At 48.4% G+C, this 19,294-nt stretch overlaps 3 protein-coding genes across 3 annotated transcripts; all 3 read right to left on the bottom strand.

The window, feature by feature from the left end:
* Positions 1–315: 315 nt before the first annotated feature.
* On the bottom strand, positions 316–4,370 carry EDB82DRAFT_526683 (Las1-like-domain-containing protein; the record flags this gene model as incomplete). Its single annotated transcript, XM_065609162.1, has 12 exons — positions 316–688; positions 740–930; positions 1,606–1,696; positions 1,746–1,828; positions 1,879–1,905; positions 1,957–2,091; positions 2,143–2,234; positions 2,296–2,509; positions 2,660–2,717; positions 2,773–2,860; positions 3,430–3,944; positions 4,000–4,370. The coding sequence occupies 12 exons, from the start codon at positions 4,368–4,370 to the stop codon at positions 316–318; spliced, it is 2,238 nt and encodes a 745-aa protein (XP_065463898.1).
* A 1,407-nt stretch (positions 4,371–5,777) lies between these two features.
* Positions 5,778–7,289, bottom strand: EDB82DRAFT_230802 (uncharacterized protein). Its single transcript, XM_025727138.2, has one exon. The coding sequence runs from the start codon at positions 7,198–7,200 to the stop codon at positions 6,163–6,165; it is 1,038 nt and encodes a 345-aa protein (XP_025581635.2). The 5' UTR covers positions 7,201–7,289; the 3' UTR covers positions 5,778–6,162.
* Positions 7,290–16,800: 9,511 nt separating this feature from the next.
* On the bottom strand, positions 16,801–18,504 carry EDB82DRAFT_477334 (Ribokinase-like protein; the record flags this gene model as incomplete). Its single annotated transcript, XM_065608087.1, has 7 exons — positions 16,801–16,990; positions 17,079–17,201; positions 17,296–17,351; positions 17,413–17,571; positions 17,630–18,026; positions 18,214–18,413; positions 18,502–18,504. 7 exons carry the CDS (start codon positions 18,502–18,504, stop codon positions 16,801–16,803), a joined length of 1,128 nt encoding a protein of 375 aa, XP_065463899.1.
* Between the last annotated feature and the right edge of the window lie 790 nt (positions 18,505–19,294).

Raw genomic sequence — 19,294 nt, forward strand, 5'->3', positions numbered from 1 at the left:
ACCGCCTCTCATTTACTCATGATGCAAGAACTGAATGGCCGCTACAATGTATTTATCAATGCCCTCACAAAGTCACAGTGCGGTAAGCCTCGAGGCTATACTCACATTGTATTGACGACAGCACCTCGCCAAGTGCTAAAGTGACTATGGTCAATTAGCAGCCCTCGCCGTATGGTCAGGGTCCAGGAAACCTTACCTCCACAAACTGTAACCTCCAACCTTGCTTTCTCGTCTTGTGGTATGTCAACTCCCCAACGCCGCAAAATGGTTCGTTCCTTCGTAAATCGTAGCGCGACTGCGCATCATAGCGGAGTATCACCTCCAGACACCAGCACTCTTCATAACTCGATCAAACTCCTCAGCACCTACGCCTCGAGCAACACCTACGCCTCCGTTGGCCTCCAGAATCATATCCTTGAGCAGCTCCTCGTCCACATCCTCTTTCAGCACGGCTGCTACGCGCCGCAAATGCCCGAGCGTGATCGGTCCATCCTGCCCGTTTGTAAAGAGTCGGAAGGCCTCCTCGACCTCTGCACGGTGAGCATCCGAATCGTGCTCTCTTGTGTGAAATTTGAGGGCGCAGATAGCAAAGAATGGTTCAAAGGTCGCATAGCCGTCGTTATCGGGATCGAGAATCGAAACAAACTCCTTGAGTTCTGCGTACGATGAAGGCGGGACACCGAGGGCTCTGTGAACAAAGACGTTAGCAGTATTCCAAGTGTCGCTATTGAGTACTTACATGAGCGCAGACTTAACATCGTCAATGGGTAGAACACCGTACTTCTCTCCATCCATAGGCTCCGCAAAGAGACTGAATGCCTCCCGAATTTCGCCCTCTTCTTGCGGCGTGACGTTGTGCTCCTTTGCGAGTTTGGACTGACGCGTCTTGGGTGCGCTTCCGCCGGCGGCGGGTGCTTTGCGCTTTGGAGGCTATAAGTATCTGTCAGACGCTTCTTTTCCAGTGAATCCGTTTAGAAAATTCATTACCATTTGCGCTTTGGTGAGATTAAGAACTGTTAAGAGGTTTCGCAGTAGTTGATGTCACGACGGTTTCTTGGTAGTGACGATGGTGGATTAGGCGTAGCGCATGTACAGTGCGCAAACACCGTGTTTTGTGTGATCAAGACTGTACGGGGTCTCCAAGAACGGATCCTTTATTATATTTTCTTTCCTCGATTCAAACCATCGTCCTTCAACATTCTTCCACAGTCTCTTCAGACTCTGAAATTGCACAACAGTCACTCGCGCTCCTTTGGAGGAAAATCAACGCGAAAGACTCCCAAGGTTTGTTTACGTCTGTTAGACGATCGATACAAGTGATTCCGATGGTCGACCGGGATATTTCTTTATGATATTCTATATATCAACACCCGCTTCTAAAAATGCTAGAGCTTGCCGCTTTGATGTACTACAGCGAGCAAGTGTGGACAGTGAAGCAAAATTAAAACAAGCCTCGTCGGAAAACTTCAAACCGGCGTGGTTCCAGTGGGTAGCAAGCGATGTCAATGTCTTTGTGACGGGCACCTAGCGATCCATGGAGACATACTCAATAGAAGATGATGTATATAGATGGTATCAACCTCAATTGTCTTTCACTCAGAATACTCGCTCTTCAATGCGCCCCATGCTTTGTGCCTGCTTTTGCTCCGAGTAGAAACCGTCGCTCATATTTTCGGCTCTGGTGCCCTTCAACAGACTGGTCAGAAAGGCAAGAAATGCTGGCAGGCGTATTGCTACTTACTCACTTGAAGTTGTTCTTCATCTCACGCAACTTTGCCATAACTGCCACGGGCTCGGTTTCGCCTGTCTGTTTCTGGATCTCGGGGTCCTACTGGTGTCAGCACAATGGTTCTTCCAGTATCGCTGCTGATGGCAAACCTCAACTCTCATAAACACATTGTGTTCCTGCAACAAGTCAGCGACATGTTCTCAACTCCAACCAAGCTTTGCGCGTACCTTCTCATCTCTAATGGTGAACTTGCCAGTAGTAACCTTGTTGTTCTCAGCAAATGAGTGCAGGCTCTGCACAGCCTCGCGTTGAGAAACAGATGCGGCGAACTTGACGTTGGCCTTGGTATATTCGTGTCCAGGCTGGAACAGTGTCAGTGGTTACTTCTGTCTACACTCACGCCCGGGACCTACATAAACAACAGTGTCGTCGGGCAACGCTGCAAGGCGTTCGTTTAGAGCCTCGTGCATCTCCTTGGCATTACCCTCGAAGAATCGTCCACATCCTGATCGTTACCGTTAGCATAAACTCCAATCTCAGAACACCAAGAGCCTGTTTGGCCCTACCTCCGATGAACAAAGTGTCACCAGTAAAAACAGCCTTGTCGTTTCCATCTTGCACGAAGAAGCAGATGCTGTCTTGAGTGTGGCACGGCGTGTGCACACCTTTGAAAGTGATGTCACCCAGCTTGAAGGTCTCGCCGTGACCAGGCGTCTTGGTCACGCCCTCGCAGTCTTTGCCGCCGATGATATCCAACTTGGGGGTGCCGAGTTCGGCAAGCTTGGAAGGTCAGTGAGCGTCCGTAGGTGGTCTGTTGTTGAGGAGATTTACAAGCTTCTTGTTGCCTCCAGCATGATCCCAATGGCAGCACGGAAGTCAGTCGGGTTCGTTAAGCCCGGTATGGATCGGAACTCACTGATGGGTATTGACAATAGCTGTCAAGTTGATCTTGCCCGCTTGAATAGCATCCTTCAGAATCGGTGCAACTCTACAATCTATCGATCAGCGTGCTTCAGTAAGCCTCTCGGCAGATGTATTCATACTCTGGAGGGTTGGCGGGATCAATGATGACAGCATCATTGGACTTGTCGTCAACTACCAAGTAGGCGTAGTTGTTGGAGCTTCCCTCCCCTGTTCAAGTTAGTTCTGTAGATATATCCATGATGTATCTTCCACTGGAGGAAGATTAAGAGTGTTTGCATACACATAGGAATCGACTGGATATGCATGGCGCGAGATGCAACAAGCTATACTGTTTCAGCTGGGTCCGCTTTGAAGTCAAGCAGTTGACTTACAGCAGTTGATAAATATCCAATCTTTTGTTTGAGAAACGGTCGGCTTGCTGCGAGTCTATACATAGGACTTGAGTCAGAGACAGATGTCGAGTTGAAGGTGGATGCTTCACTGAAGGAGAGTGTCGAATGAGCTGCGAGGTTTTGTAATCTTATCAACCAAGTTAAGGTACCCGAAGCATCATGGCTCCCGTCCCCGCCGCTGTCATGACGTTTGCCGATGCGGGTGAGGCACGTGATACCAGCTAGGTCTTTGCTTTGCTGTACCTACAAAGATACCAAACCCGTATTCCGGTACATGATTGTTAAGTCTATCCATTTGGGTATCAAATATCTAGAACCGTTTCTTGAAACACTAGACAATTCCAATAGGCTTGGGCTTCCAAGAGCCCTGGAACTGCGACCAACCAAAGTCGTTGTCTTCCTCTTCAACCACATTGCCAGCATCAATTTCATGATCCCCCATTGTAGTGTCCGTAGATCCAGGCTTCGTCGTCTTCTTCTCTTCTTCTGCGCCTTTTAGTTGTTGTGTCAACTGTGCGCATTTAAGAAACGCTTGGTTTCCCGGCAGACTACCTTTGACCTCTTGAATCGTCTTGAACAAGCGTTCCTTAGGCCAACGTTCAAACTCATCAACTATGGTCCGCAATTTCGTCTCGTCTCCTTCTCCAAGGTACCGAAGTATTGTCATACGGCACGGGTCGCTGCTATCCTCGTCCAGCTGCTTCCAATGGTAGTCCCAAATCCACAGCAATGCTTTTCTGACCGCTGTGCGTAGCTTTGCCAACGAGGGTAACTGCTCGTGCGTGCACTGATGGCGTAGTTCAACAAACGTGGCGGGCAGCCCTATTGTGTCTGCAACTGAGTACATACTCTGCTTGCGCTGCTTATCCTGGTGACTGTCGAGAAGCCCGGTGACAAATCTTGATTATACATCAGTGCCATGATGCGATATTGTATTTGAGGCCATGAACTCACCTGCTGAATGCTGCTGAATACGCTGCTCGAATGGCATACGCTGAAGAGGCTGCATTTTCCCTAGTAGCTGCCTCCCGATCACTCAACATGGCAGCCATCAAAAGCGCTGTTGATTCAATCAGATGAGGACAATTTCCTCGCTGCATCCACATCGACACACGCGCAACCGCTTGGTGTTGTCGTGCTCGAGTTTCTTTGTTGTCAATGTCTTGATGGATTTTCATGTCTTCGCTTCCACCAAGGCCACTGGCGTCTTGTGGTAGCTTCTGTTTTGGATCTTGAGCGGCGGTTGTGATGCCTGTGTACATCTGCTCGCGTACGAGCAACAGTTCGTAGCGGTCGCGCCATGGCGTAAAGACATATTGAACCATTTCCCCGGGCTATCTCTCAATTTGAAGTATCAAGAAAATATCTTCTTTCAATGGTTTGATCAAGTCTCGATGAGGCGAGGCGAACTTTTGGCGATGTTGAACTCTGGATCCAAGATCTTGTTAGGATGAAATAATTTTCCGTTGAAGGCGGTCACATATTACTACAAATAATCGTAACCAGCCAACACCAACTGTTCGCATACATATGGATCATATATTGTTATCGGGTTTATAAGTCATTGATGCTCTGTTTTTTCCCACAGAGTGAAGGAAAATTCTTTTAGGTTCCTAAAGATGCACGCGCAAATATGACTCCCACTTATCAAATTGGCGTTGGCAGCCATGAATGAGTCTTCCATTTTCAAGTGATATAAACCTTGCCATAAAGTATAAAAGGACTCGTTTCCCTTAGCCCGCTCGTTCTAATAATGCACATCTACTTCTAGATATAGAATTCTTAAATATTTATAAGAGGTTGCTGACTTTCGGCTTCTAACACATCAAACTTCACAAATATGAGGCATACTGAATACATTACTTACTGCATGTCATATTTATCACACAAATAGGTACTCCTTTTCTTAATGCTTAAGCTCAGCCGACTTTAACTTTTTCAGTGAACTTTCCTCTTGGCTAAATCTCTCTCACTCTGGTGAACTAAAAACCTTTCCTTTTCCTCACCAAAGTCCCTTGAATGACCCCCAGTTCATCGAAAAGAATGCACACTCGGTAAATTAGTAAGGTTACGATAGCATGGAGCTGTGGAGCTGTGGAGCTTGATCACATCAGAAGTTACTTTGTTATTTTATTTTCCCAAAAGAGTTAAATTTTGGGTTCCTCATGTTATCAGAAATCTTGGTCGTGGAGATCAAGAGACGAAATGCGCGAGTCGGTTTATGCCGTGAGGCCTGACTATTATTAGGTTGTCTGTTTTTCCCACACTCAAAATCTAAGAGACCACATTTTCCAACATATGTAGCGTCTCCTAGGGGATGTATGATTCTTTCTTTTTCCCTAGTCATTAATTCATCATCGCTCTACTCCGTAAGCTTTGGGTTAACTCTGTTGTTCTCTTGTGTTCGCACTGACAGGATTTGCTTGAGTCACCAAATATGGAGCCAGCCACTACTCGGCTGCCAGCCACAGCCAACCCTGGGAAGCAGATACGTAATGTCGCAATAGAGTGGGTGTCTGTAGCGTCTAGAATTTTGAGATGCCACACTCTACGTGCACACGCCACACAGGGCTGGCTACAAGCGGAGAGGGGGTTTGTCGATACATCCGCTTGACCAATGATGAGCTTTCATGGAGAGACGGAAGCACGAACCCGTAGGATACCACATGTCGTGCAGGGATCAACGCATTTTTGATTGAATCAACGTTGGAAGAAACACGGCTCCTCCTGACCCGTCTCTCGTACCTGCCTCACGTCCACAACCAACAGCACAGTGGGATGTTTTGATGTGGTTATTCAATTGAATGAGTATTGTATGTATGGCTGCCTGAGCCCTGCTATATTGCATCTACCTATTGTGTTGTGTGTGCTCTTGCACGGGGTATCCATAGCCACTTCTTTCTATACATGCTGAAATCCAATCGCTTGTAACAATGCCTGTAATCCCAAAATCAAGACGCCCCATGCCTGTGTCGTTGAGACCCTGTATTCTCTTCCCGAACCCAAGCAAAAACAGAGAAACCAAGCTGGCTTTTCTTACAGGCCCGTAACACCATATTCATACATGTTTCATATCGTTATTCGTACTCGCAATTAAAGACTTGCATTGCAGCGCCTTTACTCTTCGTCCTCTTCTTCTTCATCATCATCCTCCTCCTCCTCCTCCTCGTCATCGGATTTGGGAGGCTCCCATGTTTCCTCAAGTTTCAAGCCCTTGCCACTAGGCTCGTAACCTCTAAACGATGACCCGAGCAGAGATGATACGGTGGATCGGTAGTTATTCAATTGTGGGTCCTCGTTGAACTTTTCTGGGGCATCGTAGAGGCCCATTCCAACCAGGATCTCGCCTTCTTCTTCCGAAGCGTCGTCGAGTGCTTGGTATTGAATATCCTCAGAGACCGCAGGTTGAGATAATTGGCTTTGGGGGAGTGTTTCTGGTGTGGGGGGCGTTGTTGAGCCGAATCCATGCATGATAAAGTTGTTCCAATCCCACCCATGGCTGTATGCAGTTTCGACAGGAGCAGAGGTAGCCGGCATTGAACAAGCGTCCGTCGCCAAAGACGCAGCCGGTGAATGCTGCGACATGCAGGTTCCTTGGTAGGGGTTGTATGCCATGTTATCGGCAGACTGGTATGGCAGTGGGAGATGGGAGAAGGCGAGGGGGGATGTCCCACAAGAAGTTGAACTCATCATAGGTGAGTAGTGAGAATAGTTTCCATATAGATCTTGTTGACCAACAGGCGAGTAACTTGGGGCCAAGGTAGGCATCTGCTGTTGTGTTGAAGTTTGACCATAAGAGCTCGGGTGCCAGCTCACGGGACGCGAGGGTCGTTGGTAGGGCTGTTGTGATTCAATATCGCAGAATGAAGAAAGTTGCTCCATGATTTGTTGCTGTCGTCGTTGAGAGTTGCCGTCATTCATGAGAGTCTTGCGTCGAGCCATAAGACTAGACGATCGAGGGCTGTTATTGGCACTCGAAGGTTTGGCGACTCTCATAGCAGTTCCTCCAGGACGCTGTCCGTTGGAGCTTCGCGAGTATCTCCTTGAAGTCTGAGGGCATGCCATTTGTTGTGTGTAATCGTCTAGCGTCACGTCGTGAGGATATGTGACGGGCAGAGAGCCTGCTGGTTGCACGCCGAAGAGTGGGTGCATCATCTTGAAATATCTGAAGGGAAAGTGTACAAGGTAGATGAGAAGTAATCAGAAGTGTTGGTGATAGAAGACAAGATGATATCGAATGTTGTTATCGTCTTTCAATTTGCGTTTGGTCAATGATTTTAATATGACAAGCAAACCATCTGAGGGACAGACTTCGTTATGTATCGTCAAGTGGTCAAGTGGAGGTGCAATCCCCAAGGGGGTTCAAGGGAGTACGAAACATGGGGCAATCGATGGCTTGGAAATAAATCGAGCCTAGCAGCTTGAACAAGATCAACTCTCCAAGGATCTGGGTGTGGGCCGGGAAGGACCAAGCAGTGAAGAAGCATGGACGATTTAGCACCAACTGGCTGCAAACCGTGGAAACTACAATGGTCGGCAAATCAGAATGGAGTGTGAGGGGTACCCGACAAGGTTTACTCACCAGAACTGGCCCTGATGGCTTCGTTCCTGTGCTAGGATTGTCAATTTCTGGCATGGCAGCTGAAGTGGTGGCCTGCGTCATACGGGCCGGTAGGGGGTGTCTCAACGGGCGGGGCTAGAGGCTGCGAAAGGTAGGCGGGAAGTAGTGCCGGAGCGAGCATTAGGCTGCTGTTCTGGGGATTGAGACAATCCACAGTATGGTGAACTCGAAGAATTAGATACACAAATCCTTGTGTTGTTGTGCGAGGGAGTGTAGGTTGAGGTAGTGAGACCATGAGGCTCACGACAAATCTGGCAGTACTACGCCGACCTTGGCGTGGTACTAACAAGGTGAGGGACAAGAAACCAAATGGTGATGGTGACAGTAATGGCAACGATGGAGCCTTCCACGACTTTGATTGCGTTGCAGACCCATGAGCACAGAGTCTTTAGGAAGTGGGCATCATCAGGTCGTCTGGACTCCAGGATAATCACCCCTGCCGCTAAGGATGCAACTCACATGGAGTAGTGAACAATGGAAGGGATGGAGAAGAATCGAGCCCACGGCTAGGAGTTGCGATAAACCACAAATCCGTCCCTCTATAGCCAATCCTTGATAAGATTCATGTACGACTTGACCGAGAAGCAAGGGGGTGAAGCCGAGTGTGGGGGTGCACCGAGTTGCCCAGCAGACGGCGCCACAATGCATGCATCTCTGGGGCCTGAGATGGACTAGGGACCTCAACTAGGAAGCGCCGCGCCTTGTCCAAAGGATGGAACATTTCCTTATTGCTAAAAGTGCCACTCGGGAAGGGTCTCAAATATCAATGCGGGATGGGATGCGCATCACCGCTTTGGTGGTTTGGCATGCTTTTGTTTAATCACTTCAGACACCCCTGCTGTGACCATGTAATTCCCATTTCTCGGCTCCATCTTAACGTTAGAAGCGGGCTGCGAGAGGGTGTCGCAAGACCATGGTGTTATCCTAAAAGAAACAATTATATCTGATCGGCAAGCGCTTGGGTATGGTTGACTAGGTAGGTATGTTTGCAATGGGTTTTGAATCCTCATCACCATCGAGGAGGACACCGGTGAAAACGGTTCAGTGCCCACTCCTCAGTTTCCGTACTTGGCTTTGCGACCCCAAGGCTTTTTCTCAAACAACTCTTCATTTCTCTATTTCATGAACTTGGTGTTTTGCAAAAACAAGTGGTCGGCCGGGGCTTGTGGTTAATTTGTTGCAACAGTGCAGGTAATAAATAGAGTGCAAAACAACAGCCCGATAATATGACGTCCAATACTTTCTGGATCTTGATGCCAGTAGCCCGAAAGTTTGAGGAATCAGTCAAGCTATTACCATGCTGCCAGGATATGATGGCGCAGCGAAACTCCATCTAAAGTCTACCTCGCAGGCATCCTGTAGCTCCATGGTCAGATGGTCTAGATGAGGAATCTATCGAGACAATCTCAAATGTTGATGTGGAACTGCATCTATACAATTAGACACTGAACAAGGGTCGAAACGACGATTCCTTTGATATGTAACCAACGTGTGGCTGGCCGACATTGCATCGTGTATGCTCTGACTGTGTCCGTAGAGTAACAACAAACCACCCAAATCAGGTCAGTACGCGGACGTTAGTGCCCTCATCCGCGTTGGCTGTTGCTATAGTGCATATTAAGTAACAAGCTCCAACCTTTAGCGGTGTGTGTGATGTGTGTGTGCGTGTGTGTGTGCCAGTTGGTGGGATTCCTTAGTGGCGAAAACATCAACACAAAGGCACATGAACATCTGAGCGCGGGTACTGGAGATATCACCGGCGCGCAATCTCCTCGGTAAGCCAAGGTACCATCAACGATAGGGCGGTTTTGGTTGCAGGGTTCAAACTGGAGACCTCAAGTTGAGGGATTGATTCATGAGAAATGTCCATCGATTAGGGAGGGGCCAACCACTGAGTGGGCGCTGTTTCTTTGAGCATCCAAGGAAGGCACCCTGACTGGGGTACCAAAGTCAATGCCAAAGGAAGGAATGAAATGAGGTAGGTGAGTCAGCTACCTTGGGCAGGTGCCTTCAGATAAGGGCTAAGCGGTTATGGGCATTGAAAGGACGGAAGGTACGAGTCGTGGTGACTCTCGGTAAGCGTGAAGGCCCGGCTTTTCCTTGTATATGTGACCTTTACGCTGGGCCACCGCCCGATCTTCTGAGAATGGAAAGTGCGGAAATATGTCTGTTTAGTGTTCTCAACTCACTAATCAGCCAAGTGCCAAGTACAATTTTCGTCCCTCCCCTCCACTCAGGGGTCGCGAAACTGACAACTGACTTCCCAGCTGGGTAAACACTAGGGGCTCAACTGGTGCCAATTAGCTGCAGTACCACTTCCTTCCCTCCACCTCTCACAGCAAAGCCAAGCAAACAGGGTATTGCTGGCCACTCTAGGTTCTCTTTGCAGCGTGAGCGCCAGCGCCAGCACCAGCACCAGCACGACTTCAGCAAGTGGGCTGCTTGTCGGGCATGGGATTTGGCTTTGTCTGCGCCCGTGTTAGTGGAACTCATGCTCTCGAAGCCTGCCTGCCTGCCACGTCGTCTAACGACTCACTTCCGAAACCGAAACACGGATCTGTTGCTATAGACGCTAGGCTATTATTCTGCATGCCTGTATGGTATGTCGCATGTCTATCCCAAGTTGGTTTACGCAAATATCGCTTCTGGGTGAAGTTTGCAGGAGGCCTGAGACAAGATGATCAAGTTCAAACCTCGAGGCCACTTGAACAGAGTACCAAAGCCAACATTCGTTGATGGATGAGTACAGAAAAAGAAAGAAACCGAAACAGTTCTAACATGGATCGGGACTTGGCTTGCCGAACATCTCAACTACAACTAAAAAGATAATGATTTCCAAGCCCATCATCCATCCATGCCCGACTCTCCTCGACACAAAACGCAATTCGGTCGACTTATTCCCTTTCCGCCTCTGGCACTTCCCTTGTCTCATCTCAGTGCCCCTCTGTGGAGGGAACGCAGACGACTCATCAAGTTCATGCTAGTTACAACGCAGCAAATTTTTTGTTTGGGCCGTTTCCTTACGAGGATTATCCCCACCTGAACAGTTTCATCGATTGCTGACCACGCCTATAAGATGAGTTCCTGTGGAGCACAGCACATGTGCTGGCTGACCCCCTCTAAGCTAGCCACTTTTCGCGGTTGTAGAGCGACGTTCCCTCGAACGATTTGGGCGTCTCACCGTACATACAATGTCCATGGCCCAGCCAGCTAGCCTACCATGAAAGGCTACAGAGGGGTCAGCTAGGCCGCCAGTGGATGAAATTAGCCTGTCCATGGTTTCTCAATTGGCGATCGTCCACTGAATCGGTCACTTCACCAAAACAAGGACTGGAATTGCGCGCCAACCTATCTATACGTTCCCTGCAAATATTGGGTGGAGACAGGGAACCAAAGCGTATTACCGCCTTGACGGATCTTTTCATCTTCGATTTTTCAGATTTTAGGTGCTGTGGTCCCAGTGAATCCGTAAGCCTGTACTATGTACAGCACGGTGTGCACGGAAGATATCAATGAACCATTTTGCTCCGCTCAAAGATGTGATACGAGGCGATCTGTCATATAGTTTAGAGAACGCATCGATGCCACTCACTAGGCTTACTGGATGCCAGTTTTCATTTCTTAGTAGCTATAGCACTATCGCGGAGAGACGTATAACAAGCCCAACGAACACGGACTGCGACAGAGTTCAATAACCCCCCACTGCCTTACGAACGACAGTCATCACGGCGTTCTCTCTAATGACGATTCTCTCCGATAGGGTAGATGGGTTGGCTATTTTTGCTTCAAATGCCCTGGCTCGTTATTATGATGGAATACTAGCTTAACAGGGGGTGCCGGGACGCTCAGCCAGCCAATCCTGCCGACGCCTAGGCTCGTCGTGCCTTCCGCTTGAGCCCTGAACATCTAACAAGTGAATATTATCTGCCCTTGGGCTTCACAAGGCTTGAGCTGGGGCTCGACTTGCCTGTGGGCCTTGAACCGCGTCCCACCGAACAAGGGCGCAAATGTTTGTTCCTCTCTCTCCTTATGGCCGCCGATTCATTCCTTTCAGGACCAACCGAGACCAAACTGCAATCACGCATTGGCTATGCTCAGACCTTCCATTTTCCTCAAGTTGTCAGGGTACCAGCAACCTTCCAATACCCAATAGGCTTCAAGACATTTACTTGCCGTGATGTGCTACCCCGAGTCACGGAATTGCAGCCACTGCCATGTGACGGTTTTTACACACTTTTGGTGATACTCACTGAACATGTTGGCAAAGTACCACGCCCACGCCGCTATATCTCAAAACACATCTGCCTATCAAGCTGACGAGGACTGCCCAAAATGCGCCATCTGAGAAACATCCTTTGCATACGCAATTAGCCTCCAGCAAGTAATTACTACTATGTATACGTTATCAGAAAACATCAACGCTTCCCATTCAGTTGGCTTCGCTTTCTTCGGGCTACACACGCGGGCTAGAATGGGGTCTGTTCAACATGCACGGCACGTACGCTCAACGAGTTTGAGAAACATCTGTATTCATCAATGTGATATTTTCCGTCATGGCTTTAAAAACAAGAAATACATACTCGCTTGCGAAAACCACTAGTGTGCCAGGTGCATCAATACTTGGCTTCATCATCTTCAGACAGATGGGCAAGCGGGCGGTTGTCTGGTGACTCTACAATTCTAGTAAGGCCTGCGAATGGGTTTCCACCTTGTGTCCAGTTGATTCAACTCAATTATCCCCTCTTGGACTGAAAACAGAACAGTACAAATGTACTGGAGGCTGAAATTCCGTTACCTTTGTTTTACGCTATGGCTACAGATATGATATAGCAACACACCGCGTCTGCATTGGACTCACCCCTCTCTCTTCTTAGCCGAATGACAATTAGTTCTACAACCTGTTCAAGACGCTAGCCCTCCCTCACCATCGGTTATCAATTCGATGTCAAACAAGCAGATTCACTGGTTCATCTGCGTCACACAGAAGCAATCCCCTTATTACCTATGCGAGTACATCATGTTCGGGCCAGATATTGTTCGATAGGAGGATCAATGATAATATCCACAATTGGCTTTGAGGCCTTTCAAGTCCATTTCTGAGATACATCATAGCATGAAGGAAACACCTATGAACAACCTTAGTTAATGAATTATTGAAAGACACAGTCAGTCCCTTCACGGCGAGTAAAATCAGCTTGGCACACCAGGATCAAGTCTTGTCTTTCAACACCAAGCCTAACTACTAATCCATTGCATCACAGCCGTCTATGGCTCGCTATAGTTAGACAGTACACAAGCACAGACTCTGCTGTAGGTACGTACTATAATGGGGATCGGCAGCACACGCTACGCCAACTCAAAACTGAGCGTAAAAGAGTTCGAAAGTTACCGTACGATGACAAGGGTGAGAGGATGGAGGGGTCCAAACCCGCTACGGATCAGCACAGCATCTGGGTATCGCCAAGGAAGCGAAAAAGAACAATTCGCCATAACAACACCTAGCTGCTGATGATCAACTTGCTCAGGTTAGCCTTATTGATGGACTTGACATTAACTTAGGTTTCGGATAAAACTACTATATGATGGCATGTCTCAGGGAATACCACGCGATACCTACATGCATTGCAAGACTCTAGCTTCACTTAAGTTGATGGACAACCACAACTGGGTGTGTGAAAAAGCGGCTCTTTGACCGAAGCAACAATTTGTTCAGTTCGGGGACGATCAGACCCAGGGACCTTACACCTGGGATGCGTTGCCCTTGCGCTAGACTATATGGAGTATAGATGTAGTGCCTGAAGCCACTTGGAAAACCCGCTGCCATGGGTTCAGCACAAATCAGCATGGGTAAGGTACGGAGAGTTAACTACAGAAGGACGACCCATTCGATATGGATACATCGAACCGGGGTGCAAGACTTCTATTACCGACACAAACAGGCATTCCAACGTCCAAATTCTCATCTGCTGCTGGATTTAATTTACAAATACTCGACTCGAAGGGACAGAACCAATGAGAATGCATTACTTCAAGTACAGGGCCTGTTAGCATGAGAATAACCATGAATGATGAGCAAGTCGGTTTTGGTGTAGAGTTGCAAAATATCCGTACTGTTGCGCCTTTTACACCCACTGCTCAGCCTGCTATATAACCCATGCAGCACCTGGTCACCCATGTATGTAGGTCAGCAAGTGGAATTCGCCTCAGAAGGCCGTAACGGTGCAGACGACCCCGGCCTGGCCGGGTGGAATGAGCACCATCTTGTACAGCACTGGCCCCCGACGTAGAGTTGTGATCATGCAAGTGTCTTTATTGAGACGATGACCTGCGCACAGTCATTGATTATGCTATTGTTCTTCATGACTCGCCAGCATAGATTGTGCCTAGCATATGGACATCCGGTCTCGAGCAATTTGATACTCATACACACAACATCTGTTTTCCCGTACGTATCAATGAATCTGGAACGAGGTAAAAGACGTCTCATCGTTTACTCCAAGATCCTTGACCTATGGTTCCACCTTACTGGCCGAAGCAACATCGACTCGATTTTCGTACGCATGGGCAGTGATTGTCAGCGGGGCTATATTTGGCGGTGGTCCATGGTATGCCATGAGTTACGGCAATAGACATTAGGCTGGTCAGGGTTTTCTTCTGGAGATTTGCGGCTTGACGCCGGAACCTTGAACAGCCAAGGAACCGAGTCTGCCTGGCGACAGTATGTTCTTGCTTTTGCGAGATTGCAAGTCTTGATTGGATACAAGGATGCCGGCTCACAACATCATTATCATCAACTACTACCAGCGTGAAACAGTCTACTTATTCATATCAGTCAGCGAATATGTCTCCATGGCCAATTTAACAATACTGATTTGGCGCAACCCTCAGCATCAAAGCTTGCCTCATTACAACGGACGCTACTTGTGGTACCAATGACCAGGAAAGATCATGTGCATATTCTCAAATGGTTCTTTCTGTTGGGAGATAAAACTCGACCGCACTGGGAGAGAATTAATCAGTGCAAATTAACAAGTTTTACAGTACGCACTACTACCACATAGGGCCTTGAGACATTTTTACTTTTGGATCGTCAGTCACCAGCGCTACCTGACATTCTTTCAAAACGTGTGCATGGTCAACGCCCTGCGGCGTAGCTTTGACAGCTATGCTACTCTACTGTATCCAAAGGTATGCCACAGGTGAAGCCCCCCGGTGGCCGGGGGCGTCTCCAGCTGCCGCCCGCTCCTCCGTCCGAAAGCTCCATACATACCGATCGGGCATGTCCAGAGCGGGTCAGAGTTCAGCCATTTGCCCAAGACCTTTGGCCGCCCGAGTCCGCACCACTCGGGAGGTTAGTTGATCGACACCCTGTGAGCTAACACGACACCGTGCTGTCGCGGCAGTTGATGGCTGTGACTGGGCTCTTCTTTGGCGACTGGGGCTGGAAATACTCCCTCAACAAGAGTGATCACCCCCCCCCCCCTTTTCTTTCCTTAGCACTGGCACAGACTTCTGTGTGCATGGGTTTCGAGACGCTCACAGGGCGGGCCCGCGTCATTCACGAAGCAAGCACTCAATGAAAACTCATTTGTCTTGTCTTGTCTCGAGTTTGATGGCTCAATTTTCACTCCTTGCTCTGATGAGAAGAAACCCCACATGCCAGATAGGAGCTAGATACGTACCTACAGCATGTACGCTCCCCTTGATCAATTGTCAATCACTCTTCGGTATCACCTACCTTAGCAGTTACTGTAGTTCCAATAGTACATGGTGTTTAGAATAACCCGCCTGCCCGCCAACATTGGACTGGCATTGCTTGTTGTTGTTTGTTGTTAATTTGGTGCCAATACAAACGATACAGGCTACCCCTTTGTCTTGCCTCTGGACCTGAAGGGCGTTGCCCTTGGTCTTCAACTCAAAATGATCCGATGTTCATCTCAGGCCTAGGATAGCTTAGGGATAGCTCCAAGGCGGCACTGCCCGTATTCATGTGCCTTCATGACGGCTTAGTACCGCAATAGATGCACCTATAAACACACAGTTGGGTTGTTGATGAGCTTGTTATTGCTGCTGCTGCTGACCTCCCTTGTTTCTTCGTCTCCCGTCCCGTCTCATCTGACACGTCTCGCATCTTGTCCCTTGTCTTCGGGTGTCACGACGGTACGTAGATGCTGCTAGGCCGAATGAAACCACTTGCCCAAAGCAAGTCAGGACAAGTTAGTAGCGTATCAGCCACTCACGGCACATGGATCTTGGCTTGCGTTTCGGGGCTTTTGAGTCCTCATCAACTCTGCATCGCATGACGATGCTGTCGAGCGGCTCGCTTGCCCCCTAGCTGCTCTTACAAAGGTGCGTTAGCACTAGCGTAGACGGTTGGCCACTGCCCTGGTACCATGCATGGTACAGTAGCTTTTGGCTCATCAGATATTATCGACCATAGCGATTTCGCTCAACTGTGCTTCTGGACTAATCGTTGTCTTCATGCAGTAGCCCCGGCGCATCCGCGTGGTTAATGGTCGTGTCCTGTCGCTTGTATCTTGTGTCTTGCAGGCAGGCAGGCAGCTACCTAAGCAGAGTCTCCTGGTCTCCCCTTCTTGCATCCACCTGCACCACATCGACACCTGGGAGTTAAGACAAGACAAACAGGTTGAGTCGTCGGTTAAGCAGGACGCCTCCATTTTACGTCTGACCTTATTAGCTAGAGTACGTATCCGTACACTATTGCAATAGTTTGAGAGCAGTCGGACGCTTTCTATTCACCAATTTTCACCGCCTTTCTTCCCTGGTTCTGTCTGTCCCCTCCTTTTCCTTCCTCCACTGTTGGGCCCTTTCTGGGCCAAGGATCAGTCTCTCTTTTTCTCCACTTAATCTCTCACGATCAGTTTGAGGACATTATCAGCCGCTTTAAGCCATCAGTGGACAGCCCAACCTATGGTCTTGGATTTGCTGTGTGCATTCTGCTATGTACACTCTACTGTGTCTTATGCTGGTTTAGCGTTCTCGATTTTCCCTTGGCCTTCCGGCGTCCGACCCTTGCACCAAGAAGTCTGACCTCTACCTGTAAAGTGTGTCTGGGTCGTCAAGCAGTAGCACCATGTCGATGCTGGGACCACCATAGCCAAGCACCCAGGCATTCAACCGCTCTCAGTCAGTATCCCCAACATATCAACGCCGAGCCCGTCGAACCCCTCCCGTTGGACTTTGAGTGTGGCCAGTTGGACGGCGAAACTCAGCTTCTTCCCCGTGCTCCAGTCGCCAGGGTGGCATATCAACCCGTACAGCATACCGGCTATGAATGTGTCCCCTGCTCCTACGGCACTATATCTCGAACAGTGGTCAGTTCGTGCAGTTCTACGCGACTTGTGTTATGCGTCGTGTTGTGTTGTGATGTGGGACATGGAGAAGGACGTACTCAGCCACGGAAATATCTCCTCCGGATTCGCTCTGGACAGGGCAGGGGCAGCGCAGAGTCTCGCCTGTCGACCGAGGCAGTCCAGCAGCTCCATCTTCACCCCACGTACAAACTGCCAGTGACCTATGTATGCATAGTCTCGTAAGCCAACAAACCCAAGCCCGCACAAGCGCAAGCAAGAAAGACTATTGTCATTCTTGCCATAGTACATACGTACGCCTTATGGTGCCCTTCGGCTTTCAGGCATTCTTCCGGGGTCCTGTGTCCACGACTCTGTGCCCTTGTTAGATCATATCAACCACGACAGCCCAATGTCTCTTGAGTCCACTCTCACCTCAGCCCAACTTCGTGAATAGAAGACAACGTCCGCCTCTGCCGCCAATTCTGATAGACCTTCCCTGCCAGGCTTCTCGACTTCGACGCTGATAGTCGCTTTCGGTAGTAGGTTACGCAGCAGACGGATACAGTTTTGCACGGTTTCTGGGATTCGGCCCTGTTGCGTCCACGTTTAGTCTGGCGTCCATGTCCAAAGGCCGCTGCTTGAATCCTACCTCAAAGTGCCACCATGTCTCCTGGTCAGCTCCGAAACTTTGCGCGATGTTGCCAAACTCGTCTTCGGTCATCTCTGGAAGGTCGTTGTAATTGACGAGCGTGCGGCTGCCTGATGCTTCACTGCGAATGATGTAACTGCTTGCCGCCTCGGTGCTCTCATGACGGTATAGACAATGGCTAAAGTCAATCTTTGACTGCGGACCAAAGGACGATACAACACGCTTTGTTGCAGACGATGAGACGTCGGGCAGAGGTGACACTAGATGCAGCTGGAGATCATCATATTCTGCGAGTAGCTGCTCCAGTACTTGAAGCGAATTTGGACAGTTACCCCCACGTCGGATATTGAGACTGGTGGCACGTAGCTTTGCGTCCTCGGGCGGGAAAAAAGGTACACTGAAGGTAAGTTAGTAGATGACATGCATGTGAAATTGATGTTGACATTCTTGAGGATTGTGTCCAAGTAGCAAGCACCCACAACAATAAGGTGCTTCATACTGTCTTGCCTCGTCTTGTCTCGACTGTCGTACCAAACGTATACTGGGACCTTGTATCAATCAGCCTATATTGCGCGTTTGCTTACACGCGATGCTGTTCTGTCGCTTGTTGTTGACGATATGCCGTCTTCACCTTTATCAAGTGTTTGCAGACGATGGCAAGTAGCCTAGTCCCTAAACGCTCTTTGGGGGGGTTCTCCGCCGACGTAACTAAGTTCCACCGATATTTCGTCACTGTTTTGCAGTCTTTATCGTTGACGGCAAATTTCTGTTGTATTATACTGCTCTAAGAGGATGAGAGCTGTATCATGCAACCAGCTTTAAATATGGGCTATTTGTTCCTGTTAAGTCACCGTAGAAAATATAGCATGTACCATGTGTAGATACGTGTATTGCAAGGTGATATGTTATGTTTAGTACCTGATGTTCAATGGAATGATCATTTCTAAACTTCACCAATATACAGTCGGACAAATACCTAACCTCGATCAATTTTGGATCACTAGACTAATTCTATCTCCCGTTTGATACTGAAGTAGCACATGACTACAATTACTTGATCATTGTGTCGAGTGGAGGGGGGAACGACCTATAGTGAAGGTCATTTCGAGGTATAGGGTAGTTCGCTGTCGATAGGTATGAACGATTTCGTAAACAAGGCATGCCATATCCTGACTTTGACATTTATAATGGATGTTTGCTACTTCATTCTTTACATTGTAATGTACTCAATGCTGAATCATGCAAATTGCTGCATCAACTCAAAACGTTAGATCGTGTTGATCATATCAAGTGGCTTATTGAGTAAGTATCAGTAAGCCAACAAATTTTACTAAGTCATCTCATGTCAATTGACTCATCTAAAGTCGGCCGATTCGATAGACGTAACATATATATATATACATATATCTAGATTGAGTCTACGTTTGTCGTGTATTTGTTAGATGTGTGTTTAGTCCGTCATGATCAGATCCCTGAATTTCTGGCATTGATTTATACAAGAAGTCTTTCGGAGCCATTGATGCTGAAATAATATCCACAAATTTCTTAGGCAATACAGATTTAGCATCAATACGGTCGTTCACAGTCACGAGATCGTCAGATTCAGCATCATACCATCAAACTCGCTTGTAAGAGGTACCTACAGGTAGAGGTAGGCTTGAACCA

Source organism: Fusarium venenatum (genome assembly GCF_020744135.1).
Source record: "Fusarium venenatum strain MPI-CAGE-CH-0201 chromosome Unknown EDB82scaffold_3, whole genome shotgun sequence".
Lineage (NCBI taxonomy): Eukaryota > Fungi > Ascomycota > Sordariomycetes > Hypocreales > Nectriaceae > Fusarium > Fusarium venenatum.